This window comes from Staurois parvus, unplaced genomic scaffold, assembly GCF_062004578.1.
Source record: "Staurois parvus isolate SC_StPar_1 unplaced genomic scaffold, SC_StPar_1.0 ptg000308l, whole genome shotgun sequence".
Classification (NCBI taxonomy): Eukaryota; Metazoa; Chordata; class Amphibia; order Anura; family Ranidae; genus Staurois; species Staurois parvus.
In genome coordinates this window covers 2935948-2952551 of record NW_028318104.1, presented here as the reverse complement: position 1 = coordinate 2952551, position 16604 = coordinate 2935948, and the positions used below count along the sequence as shown (strand labels likewise).

At 47.3% G+C, this 16604-nt stretch overlaps 2 protein-coding genes across 2 annotated transcripts; one reads left to right on the top strand and one right to left on the bottom strand.

Moving 5' to 3' along the window:
- Window positions 1–4289: 4289 nt before the first annotated feature.
- On the top strand, window positions 4290–5504 carry LOC149457673 (tripartite motif-containing protein 6-like). The gene has a single exon (XM_089683401.1). It carries the CDS (start codon window positions 4290–4292, stop codon window positions 5502–5504), a length of 1215 nt encoding a protein of 404 aa, XP_089539527.1.
- Window positions 5505–7072: 1568 nt separating this feature from the next.
- LOC149457672 (vomeronasal type-2 receptor 26-like) lies at window positions 7073–16084 on the bottom strand. Its single transcript, XM_089683400.1, has 2 exons — window positions 15979–16084; window positions 7073–7965 (listed from the first exon to the last, which is right to left on the bottom strand). Exon 2 carries the CDS (start codon window positions 7949–7951, stop codon window positions 7073–7075), a length of 879 nt encoding a protein of 292 aa, XP_089539526.1. The 5' UTR covers window positions 7952–7965; window positions 15979–16084.
- Window positions 16085–16604: the final 520 nt, after the last annotated feature.

Below are 16604 nucleotides of genomic sequence, written 5' to 3'. Positions count from 1 at the left end.
TATTTTACTTATGTATTTATTTGCATTTGCATGTGATTTGGTATTTAGCGCATTCGTTTATATATTTTTTGTCACTTACCTTTTCTTTGGTTAGGTTTTCAGCTTTATATATAATTTATTGGCGCTGTGTCTATATATTTACATCTGCACTCTTTTATTCGCCACAAAACCTCCAGCAGCACTGAATGTCCATTCGGAAAGCACGCTGGGTGCAGGACAGGCCAGTAGTTTGATGGCATATTGAGCAAGTTCTGGCCAGTCATCCATCCTCTAGACCCAGTAACCCAGTGGATCCTCAGTTGGAAAGGTCTCCAAGTCTGCTCTTGCCCCTAGATAATCCTGCACCATATGATGCAGACCCTGCCGATGGGTGCTTAAACCTAACAGGCCTGGGCACTGAGGACTAAAGAACTGTTTGAAGGCAACAGCCAGCCGGACATCTTCTCCACCGCTCTTCCTTTGACAGAACGAAGCCTCAGAAACACGTTGTCCAGGAAATGGTAACCTCCCATTGTCTGGAAAGGTACTAAAAAAATTTTTTTCATGGCGTCCTCAAGATGTTTCATCCTCTGCTCCTTCTGTGAAGACTGGAGGAGCTCTGTAACTTCACCCTTGTAATGTGGATTAAGAGGGGTTGCCAACCAGTATTGATCCCTCTCCTTGATACCTGATACCATGAATCCTTGGGTCCTTACACAGGCTTTGCAGAATCAGGGAGCCCATGCACCGTACATTTGAGGAGGCAGGAGATTCTGAGTCCTCTGCATCACTGAGGATGACATTGTTAGGAACTACCTCCTCCCAGCCACGTAATACTCCTGGCTGGGGTTCTGGAGACTGAAAACCACCCCTTGAAGACTGCTGTATGTGATCCTCTACTTCCATGGTGCTGCAATCCTCCTCCTCCTCCTGCTGTGTGTTTTGTGGCCCCACAGAAATGGTTTCTGCATAAAGGGGGCCTTGAGAAGACAGGAAATCCTCCTCTTCCTCCTGCTGTTCTGCCTCAAGTGCCCTGTCCATGATTCCACGCAGCGTGTGCTCCAGCAGGAAGACTAGAGGGGTAATGTCACTGATGCATGCATTGTCTCGGCTCACCATCCCTGTGGCCTCCTCAAATGGTGACAGGACAGTGCATGCATCCTTTTCAGCAGCCACTGGTGTGGCGAAAAGAAGCCAACCTCCCCTGAGCCTGTCCTTGTGCCATATTCACACAGATACTCATTGTTGGCCCTCTGCTGTGTGTGCAGCTGCTGCAGCATTGCCAATGTTGAGTTCCATCTGGTGGGCATATCACAAATGAGGTGGTTGGTGGGCAGGTTGAATTCCCGTTGAATGTCAGCCAGCCGAACACTGGTCATGTATGACCACCGGAAATGGCCACATACTATTTTGGCCTGCCTCAGAAGATCTTGAAAGCCTGGGTACCTGTTCAAGAAACACTGCACCACCAAATTCAGGATGTGTGCCATGCATGGAGTGTGGCTCCTGTCCCCTAGACAGACCAACTGAAGCACCGCATGGCATCTCTTAGCCTGACTGCTTGTGTAGCCCCTTGAATGATTATCGGAGCACTGCTGGTTCAGAGGACAATTCAGCAAAAGAGGCCATAGAAGCAGAGGAAAAGGAGGGGGTGGATTAGACAGATGTGGCAGAATCACCACTAGCTTTTTGAAGGCGTGGTGGTGGAACAAGCTCCAGCACTGAACCCTGTCCTGCATCCTTCCCAGCTGATAGCAGAGTTACCCAGTGTGCTGTGAAGGATATGTAAGGTCCCTGACCATGCCTGCTGGACCACGTGTCAGCAGTAATGTGGACCTTGCTGCTGACCGCCCTGTCCAATGAGGCCAAACCATTGCCTTCCACATGATGGTACAGATCTGGAACGGCCTTATGTGAAAAGAATTGTCTTTTCAGAACCTGCCACTGTGGTACAGCACATTCTGCAAATTCACGGAAGGGGACAGAGTTCACCAGATGGAAAGTTGTAACGTAGCAATTTGTCCAGGTTAGCACCTAGATGCTGAGCATGTGAATGGGTGGGACAGAATTTTTTTTCACAGTTCAGCAAATGGGGTAGTGAAATTTTCCTGCTGAAATCAACAGGTGGTGTACTGCTAGCAGATGGGGTGCAAGGACCTGTGTCACCCATTGCTGTACCATCACTCCTCTCAGTGGAGGCTGTTGAGAAGACCTGATGTTTTACAGAGGAGGTAGAGATCCCAGATGAGGAGCAAGAAGAAGTCTGCACTTTTTTCAGATGTGGGCCTCTCAGGTGTTGTTGCCAATGGGTTGCATGGCAGCTCATCATATGTCTTGTCAAGCACGTGGTCCCTAAGAGGCTGGTGTTTTGGCCACGCTTGATATGCTTCAGACAGAGACTGCAAATAGGGATGCTGCGGTCTGCTGCACATGTGTTGAAAAAAGCCCACACCAGAGAAGTTGTGGAAGTCTGCCGGGAGTCAGCAGTGCCCCGCACCTGTGGAGCTCTGTCATGTGATGCTATTGGTTGGCTGTCCTTACACCTGCCCCTGGAGGACATCCTGCCTCGTTGGAGTTCTGCCTCCTCCTCACTATCCTCCTCTGTTCTCTCATCTGACCTCATCATCCCCTTCCTCCTTATCACTGGACCCAGCTTGGCAGTGTGCTGCGGCTGGGGGAACATGACTGCCAATTTCTTTTCCCTCACTGACACCCCCTCTCTCTAGGCTCATGTCACTCCTTTCCTCATCCTGGGAACCAACATTGGAGCATTCAAATTGGTGCACATCCTTCAGCAGCATGGGACTGACACTGTGATCAAATGATTGTGGTGACTCCTCCATGCATGATGGTGGGGCTACGGAAGGAGCAGCTGTGGTGGACAAGGAGCCGGAGGAACAGGCCGCTTTGGCAGCTGCAGTGGAAGGCAAAGTAGTATGAGCCTGGGTGACAGAAGATGAGGAGGATGAAGATAGCTGAGTTATCCCCTCCCCCACCTCATCTGCATGTTGTGGCTCAATAATACGGCCAGCACCAGAAACAAAGGACAAGCGTGCCCTGCCTGCAGAGGATACACCATGTCCATGACCACCACTGTTCACTGTGGACACAGAGGCTGCTTGCCCTCTCTTAGCTGCCTGTGAGCATCTGCCTCTCCTTCTTGGCATTTCCGACATGATGGGGATTTTTTAGGGGATTTTTCCACTTTTTTTCTGTGTGGGATGGGATTTTGGTGCTTGGGTGCAATATGTTTGTGTTTGGTGCACTATAGACTGTGTTTTTATTGTTTTGGGTTTTTCTACAGAAAATTGGGGCTACAGTAACTATGGATACTTTAATTCGTTTTGGCCACGGCAGTACAAAAAAAAAAAATGTAAAAAAACCGAGAAAGACAAAAAAAGAATAGTGACGTAGAAGGAAGAACGCCTGCAGCTGAGAAGGGGCCTCCTTCAGCAATGATGCCCTCAATATTTTAGCTGCTGTGACAACAATAAAAAGGGACCTTCTGCTGATACAGAAGGAGGAACACTTGTGACGCAGAAGGGGACAGCAATTATGTCGTAAATGGTTTTAGTTCTGCAGCTGCTGCAGCCAAAAAAAATAAAATAAAATACAATTAAAAAAAAAGTCACTGAGCTCCTGAGAGCGACCCATTCTTTCACCAATGTTTGTAGAAGCAGTCTGCATGCCTAGGGGCTTGATTGTATACACCTGTGTCCATGGAGGGGATTGGAACACCTGAATCACATGATTTGGAGGGGGCGGGGATAATACTTTGGGCAATATCGTGTATTATACTTTGGATTACCTCCAAACCTGCAGGTGTTGAGGTATTCTGGGTTATTTCTTGTTATGGAAATCCCGTGTGCAGCTCAGCAATCACCTCCTGACCACAGACAGTGATATTGTCACCCGGAATTCCCCACCACACAATTCTCAATACACAACCACACCAACCTATCCTACTCTGTACTATGGAGCAACTCCAGACTTCCCAGAAATCCTTCTATACGGCTGTATGAGTTCATTACAGTCCATTTCCCTCCAATCCCTGCAAGACACCCAGTGTGATATCTGAGCAAACCGTTCTGTGTACAGCGCTGTGGTATACAGTATGTCGGAGCTATGTAAAGGTATAATAATAATAGTGTGACTGTGGGGGAGGGGATGAAGTCATGTGAGGTGAATTGCTCAGTGTCCTCTGTACACTGTGTTCTCCTCCATATTGTCTCATAGTATAATGTCTTGTATGCAGGAAGGGGGGGTGTAGAGAAGTGAAATGAGGAAATCCAGGTTGGGTCAAGCAGGTGATGTTCCAGTGGGGCCGCTCCCTCCTCCTGAGTTATAAGAGGAGTATCATATCACTCTCTTCATTTCCTATCACTGTTGGATTCAGAAGGGAGGACCTGGTCTGCTGCATCATTCTGAAATTGTACACTGTCCCTGTCACCCTACAGTGTGGTCACAGCTTCTGCCAGGAGTCTACAAGTAAGACGTGGTTCAGACATACAGAAGGACAATACTGCTGTCCTAATTGCAAGCAAACATTCCAAAAAGGACCAACTGTTCAGAAGAACCCAGAACTGAGAGCCAGAATGGAGTCCTTCCTCTCTGGACACCTGGAAGACACAGCTAGCACAATGAGCTCTGGTGATGAGAAGACTCTGGATGGCTCCCAGAATGTGGGCTGTGTCTCTGACACCTGTGGTAATGTGGATGAACATCAGCAGCAATCAGAGATCCTGAAGGTGGCCTTGGAGAAGAAGAAAAAGACATGGAGACAGATCCTCCAGGAAATGATTTGCAGCAGAGAAGTGACTGAGAACAGAATCCTTCATCTCCAGGAACATAAGAGAGAGGTGACCCAGAAATCAGCGATGGAAACAGACAGAGTGACCACACTGCTCAGAGACCTCAGGAGACAGATGGACATCCTGGAGACACATGTCCTGGCCGAGATCTTCCAGCAGAAGGACAAGGTCTTACTGCTGATCTCTCATCTCCTCAGTAATCTGGAGGTGAAGAAAGAGAACATGTCTGGAAAGATCCAACAACTGGAAGATCTGTGTCATGCAACCAATCCGATGATGGAGCTACAGAGGCTGGAGATGGACAATGATGACTTTGTCCAGGTTATCAATGGGGCACAGTTCGAAGAGGAGGATATTTTGTCTTCTGCAGGAGATATTGATCCCGTAATTTTTTCTCTGCTCTTACAGAAGGGTTTGGAGAAATCTTTTTTTTTTTATTTGCAGGCACAGAAAGCATTCTATGTCCAAAAGACATCCTACATGTTTCTGGATGAGAATACGGCTGGACCTGCCATATTGCTTTCCAGAGACACAAAGAAAGCAACCTGTATCCAGAAAACACTACCACAATGCCTGGACATGACTCTCCACTTCATTAATAACCAGGTCCTGGGTACCAGGATATTTTCATGTGGCAGACATCACTGGAAAGTCAAGATTAAATCATTATCAGATTTCAGTATGGGCGTGAACTATCCCAGCGTGGCCTATTGAGCGGGAAGGTCAGTTCTCTGCACTAGGGTTTAATAATAAATCCTGGGTTCTGGCCAAGAGCCGAGGGACTTACTATGCCACTCACAATCCCGAGGAGATTGAACTGAAATATTCTCCGAGCACATGGAGCTTTGGAGTGTATCTGGACATTGAGGCCGGTGGTCCTTCTGTGAGCTATGTGACCCCATAAGACACCTTCACCACCACCTTCACTAAGCCCCTCCATGCTGCCTTCCACCTCCTCAATCCCGGAGAATGAGTGACCAATAGCAACCAGAGTTCTTGATGGTTGCTATGGGTTACATCTGGCATTTGGAGAAATACCTTGGTCTGAGATTTTATGCTCAGGTCTCTGATTGCTGTACCAGGATATAGACAGAGAGCTTGGCTCCAGGAATTTGGGTCCAAGTCTCTGATTGCTATAATAGGATATGGACAGAGACCTTGGCTCTGGGAATCTGGACTCAGGTCTCTGATTGCTGTACCAGGATATAGACAGAGAGCTTGGCTCCAGGAATTTGGGTTCAAGTCTCTGATTGCTGTACCAGGATATGGACAGAGACCTCGGCTCTGGGAATCTGGACTCAGGTCTCTGCTGTACCAAGATATAGACAGAGACCTCGGCTCCGGGAATCTGGGTTCAGGTCTCTGCTGTAGCAGGATATGGACAGAGACCTCGGCTCCGGGAATCTGGGCTTAGGTCTCTGATTGCTATACCTGAATATAGACAGAGACGTAGGCTCTGGGAATTTGGGTTCAGGTCTCTGATTGATGTTCCAGGATATAGCCAGAGATCTCCGCTCCGGGAATTTGGGTTCAGGTCTCTGATTGCTGTACCAGGATATAGCCTGAGACCTCAGCTCCAGGAATTTGGCTTCAGGTCTCTGATTGCTGTACCAGGATATACACAGAGACTTCGGCTCTGGGAATTTGGCTTCAGGTCTTTGTTGTACCAAGATATGGACAGAGACCTCCACTCTGGGAATTTGTCTTCAGGTCTCTGATTGCTGTACCAGGATACAGCCAGAGACTTCAGCTCCAGGAATTTGGGATTTAACTAATATTAAAATGATTTGGGAAACACCAACAAAATGTATTTATTAATATAGCCAGATACATGTATATTAGAGTGACCCTAACACTAAATAAATTACATTACGATATTCTTATATAAGAAAATGTTTAATATTTATCTTTTTGGAAGGTGGTGAGTGAAAGTTTCCCTCTCCTGAAGAGTGATGGGTGGTTCTGGTTTCTGACAGTTTAGGATGTTTTGGATATTTTCCCCCCTCTGGTCACTGTGGTTCCTCCTCACTATGTAATTGTTCTGTAGAGATGTAATGGCTGGTGGGAGGAACCACTACACCCAACAGGGGACAAGTTTTATTTTTTACCAAACCCAAGGTGCCTGATACAGAACAAAAATTAAACTCACCATCCATCAGAGAGGTAAATATCAAATGTTTATACATAACAGTGTTCATTCTCAATACACTAGCAAAATACAAACATTTAAATAATAGAGATAATTATATAACTACAGGTAGCCCAGTGTTGCTCCTCACATATTAGCGGATAACTGTCTTTGTATTCAGATCACATCTGAACAGAATTATGTAACATTTTGGTAAAAATATACAGCCAAGAAGTCCAGAACTTGAGGCCATTATAGCAAAAACCTCCACAGCCACCATGTATTTCCCTCTGGTGCTCAGATAGGCCGGGATCATGGCAATCCAGACACTGCAGAACACCAGCATGCTGAAGGTGATGTACTTGGCCTCATTAAAACTGTCCGGTAATGTCCTGGCTATAAAAGCTATAATGAAGCTCACAGCTGCCAGAAGCCCCATATATCCCAGGACAGAGTAGAAGCCGATAACTGAACCCTCATTACACTGAATGACGATCTTCCCCTGATAAGAGTGAATGTCCTGATCCTGGAAGGGGGGAGAAATAGACAACCAAGTGACACAGATTATGATTTGGACCAGTGAGAAGACACAAATGATAAAATAGGACAGTTTGGCTCCCATCCATTTCCTCCAGGGACTCCCAGGTTTGGTGGCTTTAAAAGCAATACACACCATGATACTTTTGGCAAGTAGAGAAGAGACGGCAACTGAGAAGATGACACCAAAAGAGGTGACACGCAGCATGCAGGTTACATCTACTGGATGGCCGAGGAACAAGAAGACACAGAGGAAGCTCAGCATGATGGAGACCAGGAGAAGATAGCTCAGGTTCCGGTTATTGGCTTTAACAATGGGGGTGTCCTGGTAATGTATAAATATCCCCAATATTAAACCAGTCAGAAGACAACAGAGGATGGAGACGGCTGAAAATACTGCAACAATGGTGTCATCAGTGTAGGAGAGAAATTCCACCACTCTTGGAACACACCGATCCTTCTTCTCATTTGGCCATTCTTCATCAGGACATTTCATGCAGTTTTCACTGTCTGCAGGAAGAACAATACAAACACAATGAGCATCGGGGTCAGAGCTTCTGAGAAATCAAATTGCTTTGAGTCCCCTCACAGCTTACAGTTGGATTTCCATCAGTGCGTTGTGGGAGAATAAAAGAAAATATTAAACAAAAATTAATAAATTATTTAAATTAAATTAAATATTAATTTTAAAAAGCTAAGAAACGGTTTACTTTTGTTCATAACATGTCAACCATGTGTGAGACATCCAGAATTAGGGATGAGATTTGGACTAAGATTCATATTCAAACAAACTTATTTACATATATTTGATCATTTCACCTGCCTTAATCCCCTGTTCTTAGAGTGCAAACAATGCAGGTGAGTATCCCATTGCCATTGAACAAGCCATTGACCGAATATTTTTGTGACTGTATTTGATCAATGCAAGTGTACAATCCAAACGCACATGTTCCTGCGTTAAAAATGGCTGTGTGTATAAGTGGGTGCTGCAGCTACCGTTGGCTGGAACTGAACAGAATCAGGAAGAGAGAATGTCACCGGCACACCGAGGATCACCAATATGGCTCCAAAAGTTTTAATGAGCGATCACATAGTTACAGCAAGGCAACATTTTGGAGTCTTGCAGGACCACTTCATCAGGCATGTGACATATGCCTGGTCACATGCCTGATGAAGGGGTCCTGCGAGACTCCAAAACGTTGCCTTGCTGTAACTATGTGATCGATCGTTAAAACTTTTGGACCCATATTGGTGATCCTCGGTGTGCTGGTGATATTCTCTCTTGCTGTATTTGATCAATTACATCACCCAGTCACAACGGGGCAGGCTGGCAGCAGAGCAGGCTGGTAGCAGGCAGACATCACAGCTGGACAGGCTGGAGGCAGAGCAGGGTAGCATGTTGTATGTGGGCTCAGACAGGCCGATTCGGTAACAAGCAGATCAGGCATAAACGGCAAGCAGAAGAGTAGTCAGGTGGCAGGCCAACGTCAGTAATGGTCAGGGGCGGACTGACCATTTGGAAACTCGGGCACTGCTCGAGGGCCCGGGGTCTAGTAGGGGGCCCCATAAGATATCCCTGGTACCTTTTTCATAGGCTTTTTTGAGTTTGGGCAAGGGCACAGGGGCCCCATGATCCCCTATTGCCCGGGGGCCCCATGAATTGTCAGTCCGCCCTTGGTAATGGTGAGAGCAGATCAATCAGTTACAGAAGGCAGAGGTAGAGTCCAAGAAGCAAGCCGAGGTCAATCACAGGTATCACTCCCAGGAACAGGCACAGGAATACAGGAGGGGGGCTGCAGATCAGACAGCACAGGATAATAGTGCTGCTGGGTTTAAATAGTCTGATTGGTGCCAACATTAGCACTGGGCAGTCGCTGGTGTGCACATAATGGGCCCGCGCACATCTGTGTAAGTCCAGAGGTTCAGTCGCACTATGGCATGTATCTCCCTGACACTCTGCATCCTGACTATCCTGTTTACCAAGTGCCCCTGAAGCTTTTCCTAATTACCGGGCTTTTGCCAGCCTGCCCAGCACTGGCAACCTGTCATCTACCAGCCAAGTCCAGGGTCTGTAAACACATATCTGCTACCTGCTGTCTCTGCCACCCGGCTCATCTCTGGGGGCACCTCCAGCTACCTACTGTGCAGTCTACTGGACAAGCTACCAGCACTCATATCTCTCCATGCTCGTTTGCCCGCTGACTTACTACCAGGGGCCCCTAAGCTGGAGATGGAAGAGTGGCTTTCCTTTTCATGTCAGGATCTCCACAAGGTACGTGAGAGGACCTGATCAATCTTTATATTTCAGCTTTTTGGGACAGTTAAGGCTTTCTTTTTGTGCTATTGTCTTCCACAATCATTACAATCTGTGTATTGTAAAAACAAAATGACCTAAAAGCAGCGACAGGTTAAAGTTATTTACAAAAAAGGCATTTAAAACAAATTCATGAAGGATGGGAGTTAGAGGGGATGTTTCCTTAACTTTAGTAGACAGACATAGAGGATGACATTAACAGCTCAAGATAAAACATTACAATGTTGCAGTCTGATCACTGGGGAGAGGAGACTGAAGTAACGCTTCCTCCTGCCTGCAGCAGACAGATGAGATCTTGGCCTAGGTCAGTGGTGGGCAACCTTTTTTTTTCAACTGAGCCAAATCTCACCAAAACCACGATTGAAATTTATTTTGAGAGCCACATTTTTAAAACTGAAAATACATCCCCCATATAGTAATTCATCCCCCAAAGCAATTCATCCCCCATATAGTAATTCATCCCCCATATAGTAATTCATCCCCCATAGTAATTCATCCCCCATAGTAATTCATCCCCCATATAGTAATTCATCCCCCATATAGTAATTCATCCCCCATAGTAATTCATCCCCCATATAGTAATTCATCCCCCATATAGTAATTCATCCCCCATATAGTAATTCATCCCCCATATAGTAATTCATCCCCCATAGTAATTCATCCCCCATATAGTAATTCGTCCCCCATATAGTAATTCATCACCCATAGTAATTCATCCCCCATAGTAATTCATCCCCCATATAGTAATTCATCCCCCATATAGTAATTCATCCCCCATAGTAATACATCCCCCATATAGTAATTCATCCCCCATATAGTAATTCATCCCCCATAGTAATTCATCCCCCATAGTAATTCGTCCCCCATATAGTAATTCGTCCCCCATATAGTAATTCATCCCCCATATAGTAATTCATCGCCCATAGTAATTCATCCCCCATAGTAATTCATCCCCCATAGTAATTCATCCCCCATATAGTAATTCATCCCCCATAGTAATACATCCCCCATAGTAATTCATCCCCCATATAGTAATTCATCCCCCATAGTAATTCATCCCCCCTATAGTAATTCATCCCCCCTATAGTAATTCATCCCCCATATAGTAAGTCCCCCTGTGTCAATTCACTTACCTTTGCTCCGCGCGTTCCTCTCGCCGTGTTCCCGCGCCGTTCTGGTCTTCAGGGCGGACTGTGAGAGGAGAGGAGTTCGTCACGCTGCCCCGCCTACATCCTGGCTGCCCCGCCTACATCCTGACAGCTGCAGAGTCCTGACTTTTGGGGCGGCCGCCCGAGAGGAGGGAGGGGAGGGGGCGGCCGTCCGAGAGGAGGGAGGGGAGCGGGCGGCCGCCCGAGAGGAGGGAGGGGAGCGGCCGCCCGAGAGGAGGGAGGGGAGCGGGCGCCCGGCACACAGAAGAGCCGCATTGAAGTTTGTAAAGAGCCGCATGTGGCTCACGAGCCGCGGCTTGCCGACCACTGGCCTAGGCAAAGTCACTGACTGGAGCTCAAGGTTTATTTTTCTATGATAAATGTGGAACTTTAGAGAAACAAAATAAACTGTTGCTGGACATTGTGGAAATTGATTCATATAGACATGTAGGGCTATGCCAGGCCAACTTTAACCATTTTGCCTACAGAGCACTTTCACCCCCTTCCTGCCCAGGACAATTTTCAGCTTTCAGCGCTGTTGCACTTTGAATGACAATTGCACAGTCATGCAACACTGTACTCACACTTCACACAGCTTTCTTTTGGTGGTACTTAATCACCGCTGGGTTTTTTATTTTTGTACTATAAATAAAATAGGAGCAAGAATTTTGAAAAAAAAGGTTCTCTTTGTTTCTATTATAAAATTTTGCAAACAAGTAATTTTTCTCCTTCACTGATCTGCATTGATTAGGCTGCACTGATGGGCATTGATGAGGCTGCACTGATGGGCATTGATGAGCTGGCACTGATAGGCAGCACTGATGGGCATTGATAGACTGCACTGATGGGTGCTGATTGGCGGCAATTATGGACACTGATAGACGGCACTGATGGGCACTAAACAAACAGCACTTAAGGGCACTGACTGGCAGCACTGACTGATGGCACTGACTGGAGACACTGTTGAGAGCAACGCTGGGCGGTACTGCTAGGTACCGACGGGTGGCACTGATAGCAGCACTGCTGGGTGGCATTGCTGGACACTGATGGGTGGCACTGCTGGACACTGATGGGTGGCACTGCTGTGCTCCATTGCTGGCTCTAATGGGTAGCACTGTTGGGCACTTTTGGGGCTGCAGTAATAATCAGGACACTAATCAGTGCCTTGATTATCAGTGCAGATGTCTTCTTTGACACTTGACAGTTATCAGCAGTTCTTTCCTCACCCTGTGACAGAGTGAGGAAAGTGCTGCTAATAACTAGCAACTGTATTTACCCTGTGATCAGCTCTGTCATTGGACACAGCTGATCACATGGTAAAAGGTCGCTGTGATTGGTCTTTTACCATGTCATATGATCGGCTGCATCCAAAGGACACAGCGATGACAGACAGCGCCGGGTGTGTTCTAGGAGAAGGACATCATATGACGCCCTCCCAGAACTGGAGAACCGCGCTGTAGCCATCATTCGGCCATAACACGGTTGTAAAGTGCTTAAATATAACGTGCAAAAAATACCTTTTAATGTTGTCAGTAAAAATGGGGAAAGGGAAGGGATTCAGTATTTTAATAGTAGTAGCAGTAATGGCAGTTTAAAATACAACTGGGCAGGGCTGACACCATTTCTTGTGATTTCAGTCCACAAATTCCTGTGTGTTGTCATCCTACAATAGGAATTATGAGCTGAGTGCATTTCTGGCAGGATCAACAAGTATCTTTCTGCACCTTCTCCTCCCTCGAGGCCCACTGCATCTGACTATTCTCCCCAACCCCCTGAGGACTGCTGTAATCTACCGGCCTCCTGGACCCGTATCCCGCTTCCTTGATGACTTTTCCACCTGGCTACCCTTCTTTCTCTCCTCCATCCATCATCCTCGGAGATTTCAACATCCATGTCAACATCACCAACCCGGCCACATCCCAACTCCTCCACTTAACCTCCACTTTTGCACTTGCACAGTGCATACAATCCACCACCCACTCCAATGGGAACATCCTGGACCTTGTCTTCTCCCATCTCTATGCCACCCACAACCTCACTAACACCCCCTTCCCTCTCTCTGACCACAACCTTATTACCTTCTCTATCTCCTCGTCCTCCAATGCCTACCCCTCCAAATGTCACACTACTACCAGCCGAAACCTCCGCAACCTGAACCCTGCCCCCCTCCACTCTGCAGCTGATTAACTTTATGACAGCATCCTCCCCCTGTCCTGCCCCGACCTGGACATGACTGCCTATAACAACTCGCTGTCAACCGCACTTGACTCGCTAGCGTCTTTAACGACACGAACCATCAGACCCGACCGCTCCAGCCCTGGCAGACTGATAACACCAAAACTCTCAAAGATGCAGTCGTGCCCTGGAGCGACTATGACGCAAAACCAGATCCCAACTAGTGTTCACCCGCTATAAATCTGCCTTCCACACCTACACCTCCACGCTGCTAAACAAGCCTACTTCCTGACCCTCATCAAGACCCTCTCCTCCAATCCTCGCCGACTCTTCTCCACCTTCAACTTTATACTCTCTCCGCCCCCACCTCCACCCAGCATCTCACTCACCGCCCTTGAGATTGCCAATCACTTCAAAAACAAGATTGACACAATCCACAGGGACATCGCCACTGCTCAAACTTCCTCCACACCCATCTCCTCTCACACAGCAACCCCCTCATCACCTCTATCCCTTGGCCTCACCACTATTCAGACCTCCACCCCACCTAACATTCCTCACACTGAAACCCCCTCAACACTCCACTCCTTCGACCCTACTACCATTGAGGAGGTCACCAAGATCTTCTCTGAAGCCTGCCTCACCACCTGCCCCCTCGACCCTGTCCCCTCACAACTCCTACGACCTCCCTCCCCCTCCATCCTACGCTCCCTCACCCACATCTTTAATCTCTCCCTCTCTTCCGGCGCATTCCCCTCCCCTCTGAAGCACGCACACATCACTCCCATACTTAAAAAGCCCTCCCTGGACCCTTCTGACCCGAACAACCTTAGACCCATCTCCCTGCTGCCATTTACATCCAAAGTCCTCAAGCGCTTAGTCTACAATTGCCTAAGCTCCCACCTCAACGACAACAACCTCCTCAATCCCCTACAGTCCGGCTTCCGTCCCCTTCACTCCACCAAAACTGCCTTACTCAAACTCTCCAATGACCTGCTAACCGCCAAAGCTAACGGCCACTATTCAGTGCTCCTTCTCCTTGACCTCTCCGTGGCTTTCGACACAGTCGACCACCCCCTCCTCCTCAAAAAACTACACTCCCTTGGCCTCAGAGACTCTGCTCTCTCCAGGCTCTCGTCCTACCTATCACAACGCTCCTTCAGCGTTACCTATAACGCTACCTCCTCCCAGGGGTGTATTTACCACAAGGCAAACAAGGCACTTGCCTAGGGCGGCATTTTTCAGGGTGGCAACACCTCCATCTAGAAGAAGGGATGCAAGAAAGGACATGTGCACCATGGAAACCAGGTGGGATCCAAGAGAGGCTGCAGCCTGTTTGTATGTAGAGCCTGGCTCTCTTTCCCGGGGATGTCCAGAGCTGGGAAGATGAGTGTCTCTATCGCTGGGGGGGGGAAGTGGAAGGCTCGGTGTTGGTCAATGTCATTCTCTCTCTGTGGGAGGGGGAAGGGGGGGGTTGTGTTGGTCAGTGTCCATGTGGGCATACAGTTTTTGCGTTGCCTAGGGCAGCATAAAACCTAAATACACCACTGCCTCCTCTCCCTCACTCTCCCTCTCTGTGGGGGTCCCTCAAGGCTCTTTTCTAGGGCCCCTTCTCTTCTCCACCTACACCTCCTCCCTTGGCCAACACTCTCACGGCTTCAACAGCCACCTCTATGCCAACGACATGCAGATCTATCTCTCGATCCCTCGCCTCACCCCTTCAGTGTCCGCCCGAATCACAAGCCTACTGAACGACATATCAGATTGGATGTCGCTTCACTTCCTTAAACTTAACCTCTCCAAAACTGAGCTCCTAGTCTTCCCCCCAGCCTGGACAACCCCCCCCATTGACTTCTCTATCACATCCAACAACGCCACCATCAGGCCCGCCCCCACAGGCCAGAGTACTTGGTGTCATTCTTGACTCCAATCTATCCTTCCAGCCCCAAGTCCAATCACTAACAAACTCATGCAGACTCCACCTCCGCAACATCGCCAAAATCGTCACGTTTCTAACCCCAGAAATCACTAAACAGCTCATCTACTCCCTTATCATATCACGACTCGATTACTGCAACTCCCTCCTCACTGGCCTGCCTTGCCACAGGCTATCCCCGCTTCAGTCGATCCTGAATACGGCAGCCAGACTCATCCACCTCACCAACCGCTCCGCCACCCCCCTCTGCCAATCCCTCCACTGGCTTCCGATTGCCCAATGGATCAAATTCAAAATCCTAACACTGACGTACAAAGCTGTCCATCATACTGCCCCAAACTATATCACCGACCTAATATCCATATACCACCCAAACCGCACTCTCCGCTCCTCACAAGACCACTTTCTCTCTAGTTCCCTGGTCTCCTCCTCCCATGCCCGTCCTCCAGGACTTCTCCAGGGCATCACCCATCCTCTGGAACTCCCTACCCCAATCCATCAGGCTATCACCTACTCTCCTCTCTTTTGGGGGCACCCTGAAAACCCACCTCTTCAGGGAAGCCTACCCCACCCCCTGCTAATTGCCAACCTCCTCCACTCTTCCTACCACTCCATCCCCCACAGCTATTTCCTCTAATACCACTATCTCCTCCCTCTTAGATTGTAAGCTCCAAGGAGCAGGGCCCATGAACCCCTCGTGTATCGCATTGTATTGTTATTGTACTGTTGCATGTATTGTGTACCATTGTAATGTACAGCGCTGAGCGAACTGTTGGTGCTATATAAATACTGTATAATAATAATAATAATAATAATAATAAAGCATGGGGGAATGTGCACACATTGCAGAGATGTACTATATATATATATTTTTCCCTGACATTCACTTTAACTACAGCGGTAACTTCTGCCCAATCCAACAATAACTTATTAACAAATACAAACTCTACCAGAAATGTTGGATATCTCTCCTGCCGGACACGGGGCACACTCATAGCAGCATTTATGAATTGAAAATCCAAAAGTTTTTCTGCTGCCGGGTAAACAGGGATCTGAGCATCGAGATACCGGAACCTGAAATCAAATATTATTATTATTATTACTAATATTATTTTTTTTTTAATTATTATTTGTATATATATCATGAGACCATACAAACTAAAAGTTACCGACAGAAATAAGGTTCAGGTTTGTCTCTACCATGGGTTCAAGGTGAATTCTGCAGGTCTGAGATCTTTTCGGGGGGGCCATATTTTGGGAGTTTTATTCATTCGGGGTGTTAATTGATTTCCATTGTACTGTATGTTGATATGGCCTCTATTTTAGATTAAACTGCTTCTTTTGGTGCAAGGCTTCCCTTTAATAATAGAGAGTTGTGGGTTTTAGGGGTGGTATTTTGAGGTTTTCATCATTTCTTTTCTTATTTTTGTATTCTTTTTGTTGATACGGCTTTACGTTTAGGGTGCTCAAAGCACAAAATTCACTTGTTACTGACCTGATCTGTTTTTGGGGATAATTTTGTTCACAGCACACTGCTACAAAAAAATAAAAAAGGGCGAAAACAGTGTGTACCTAA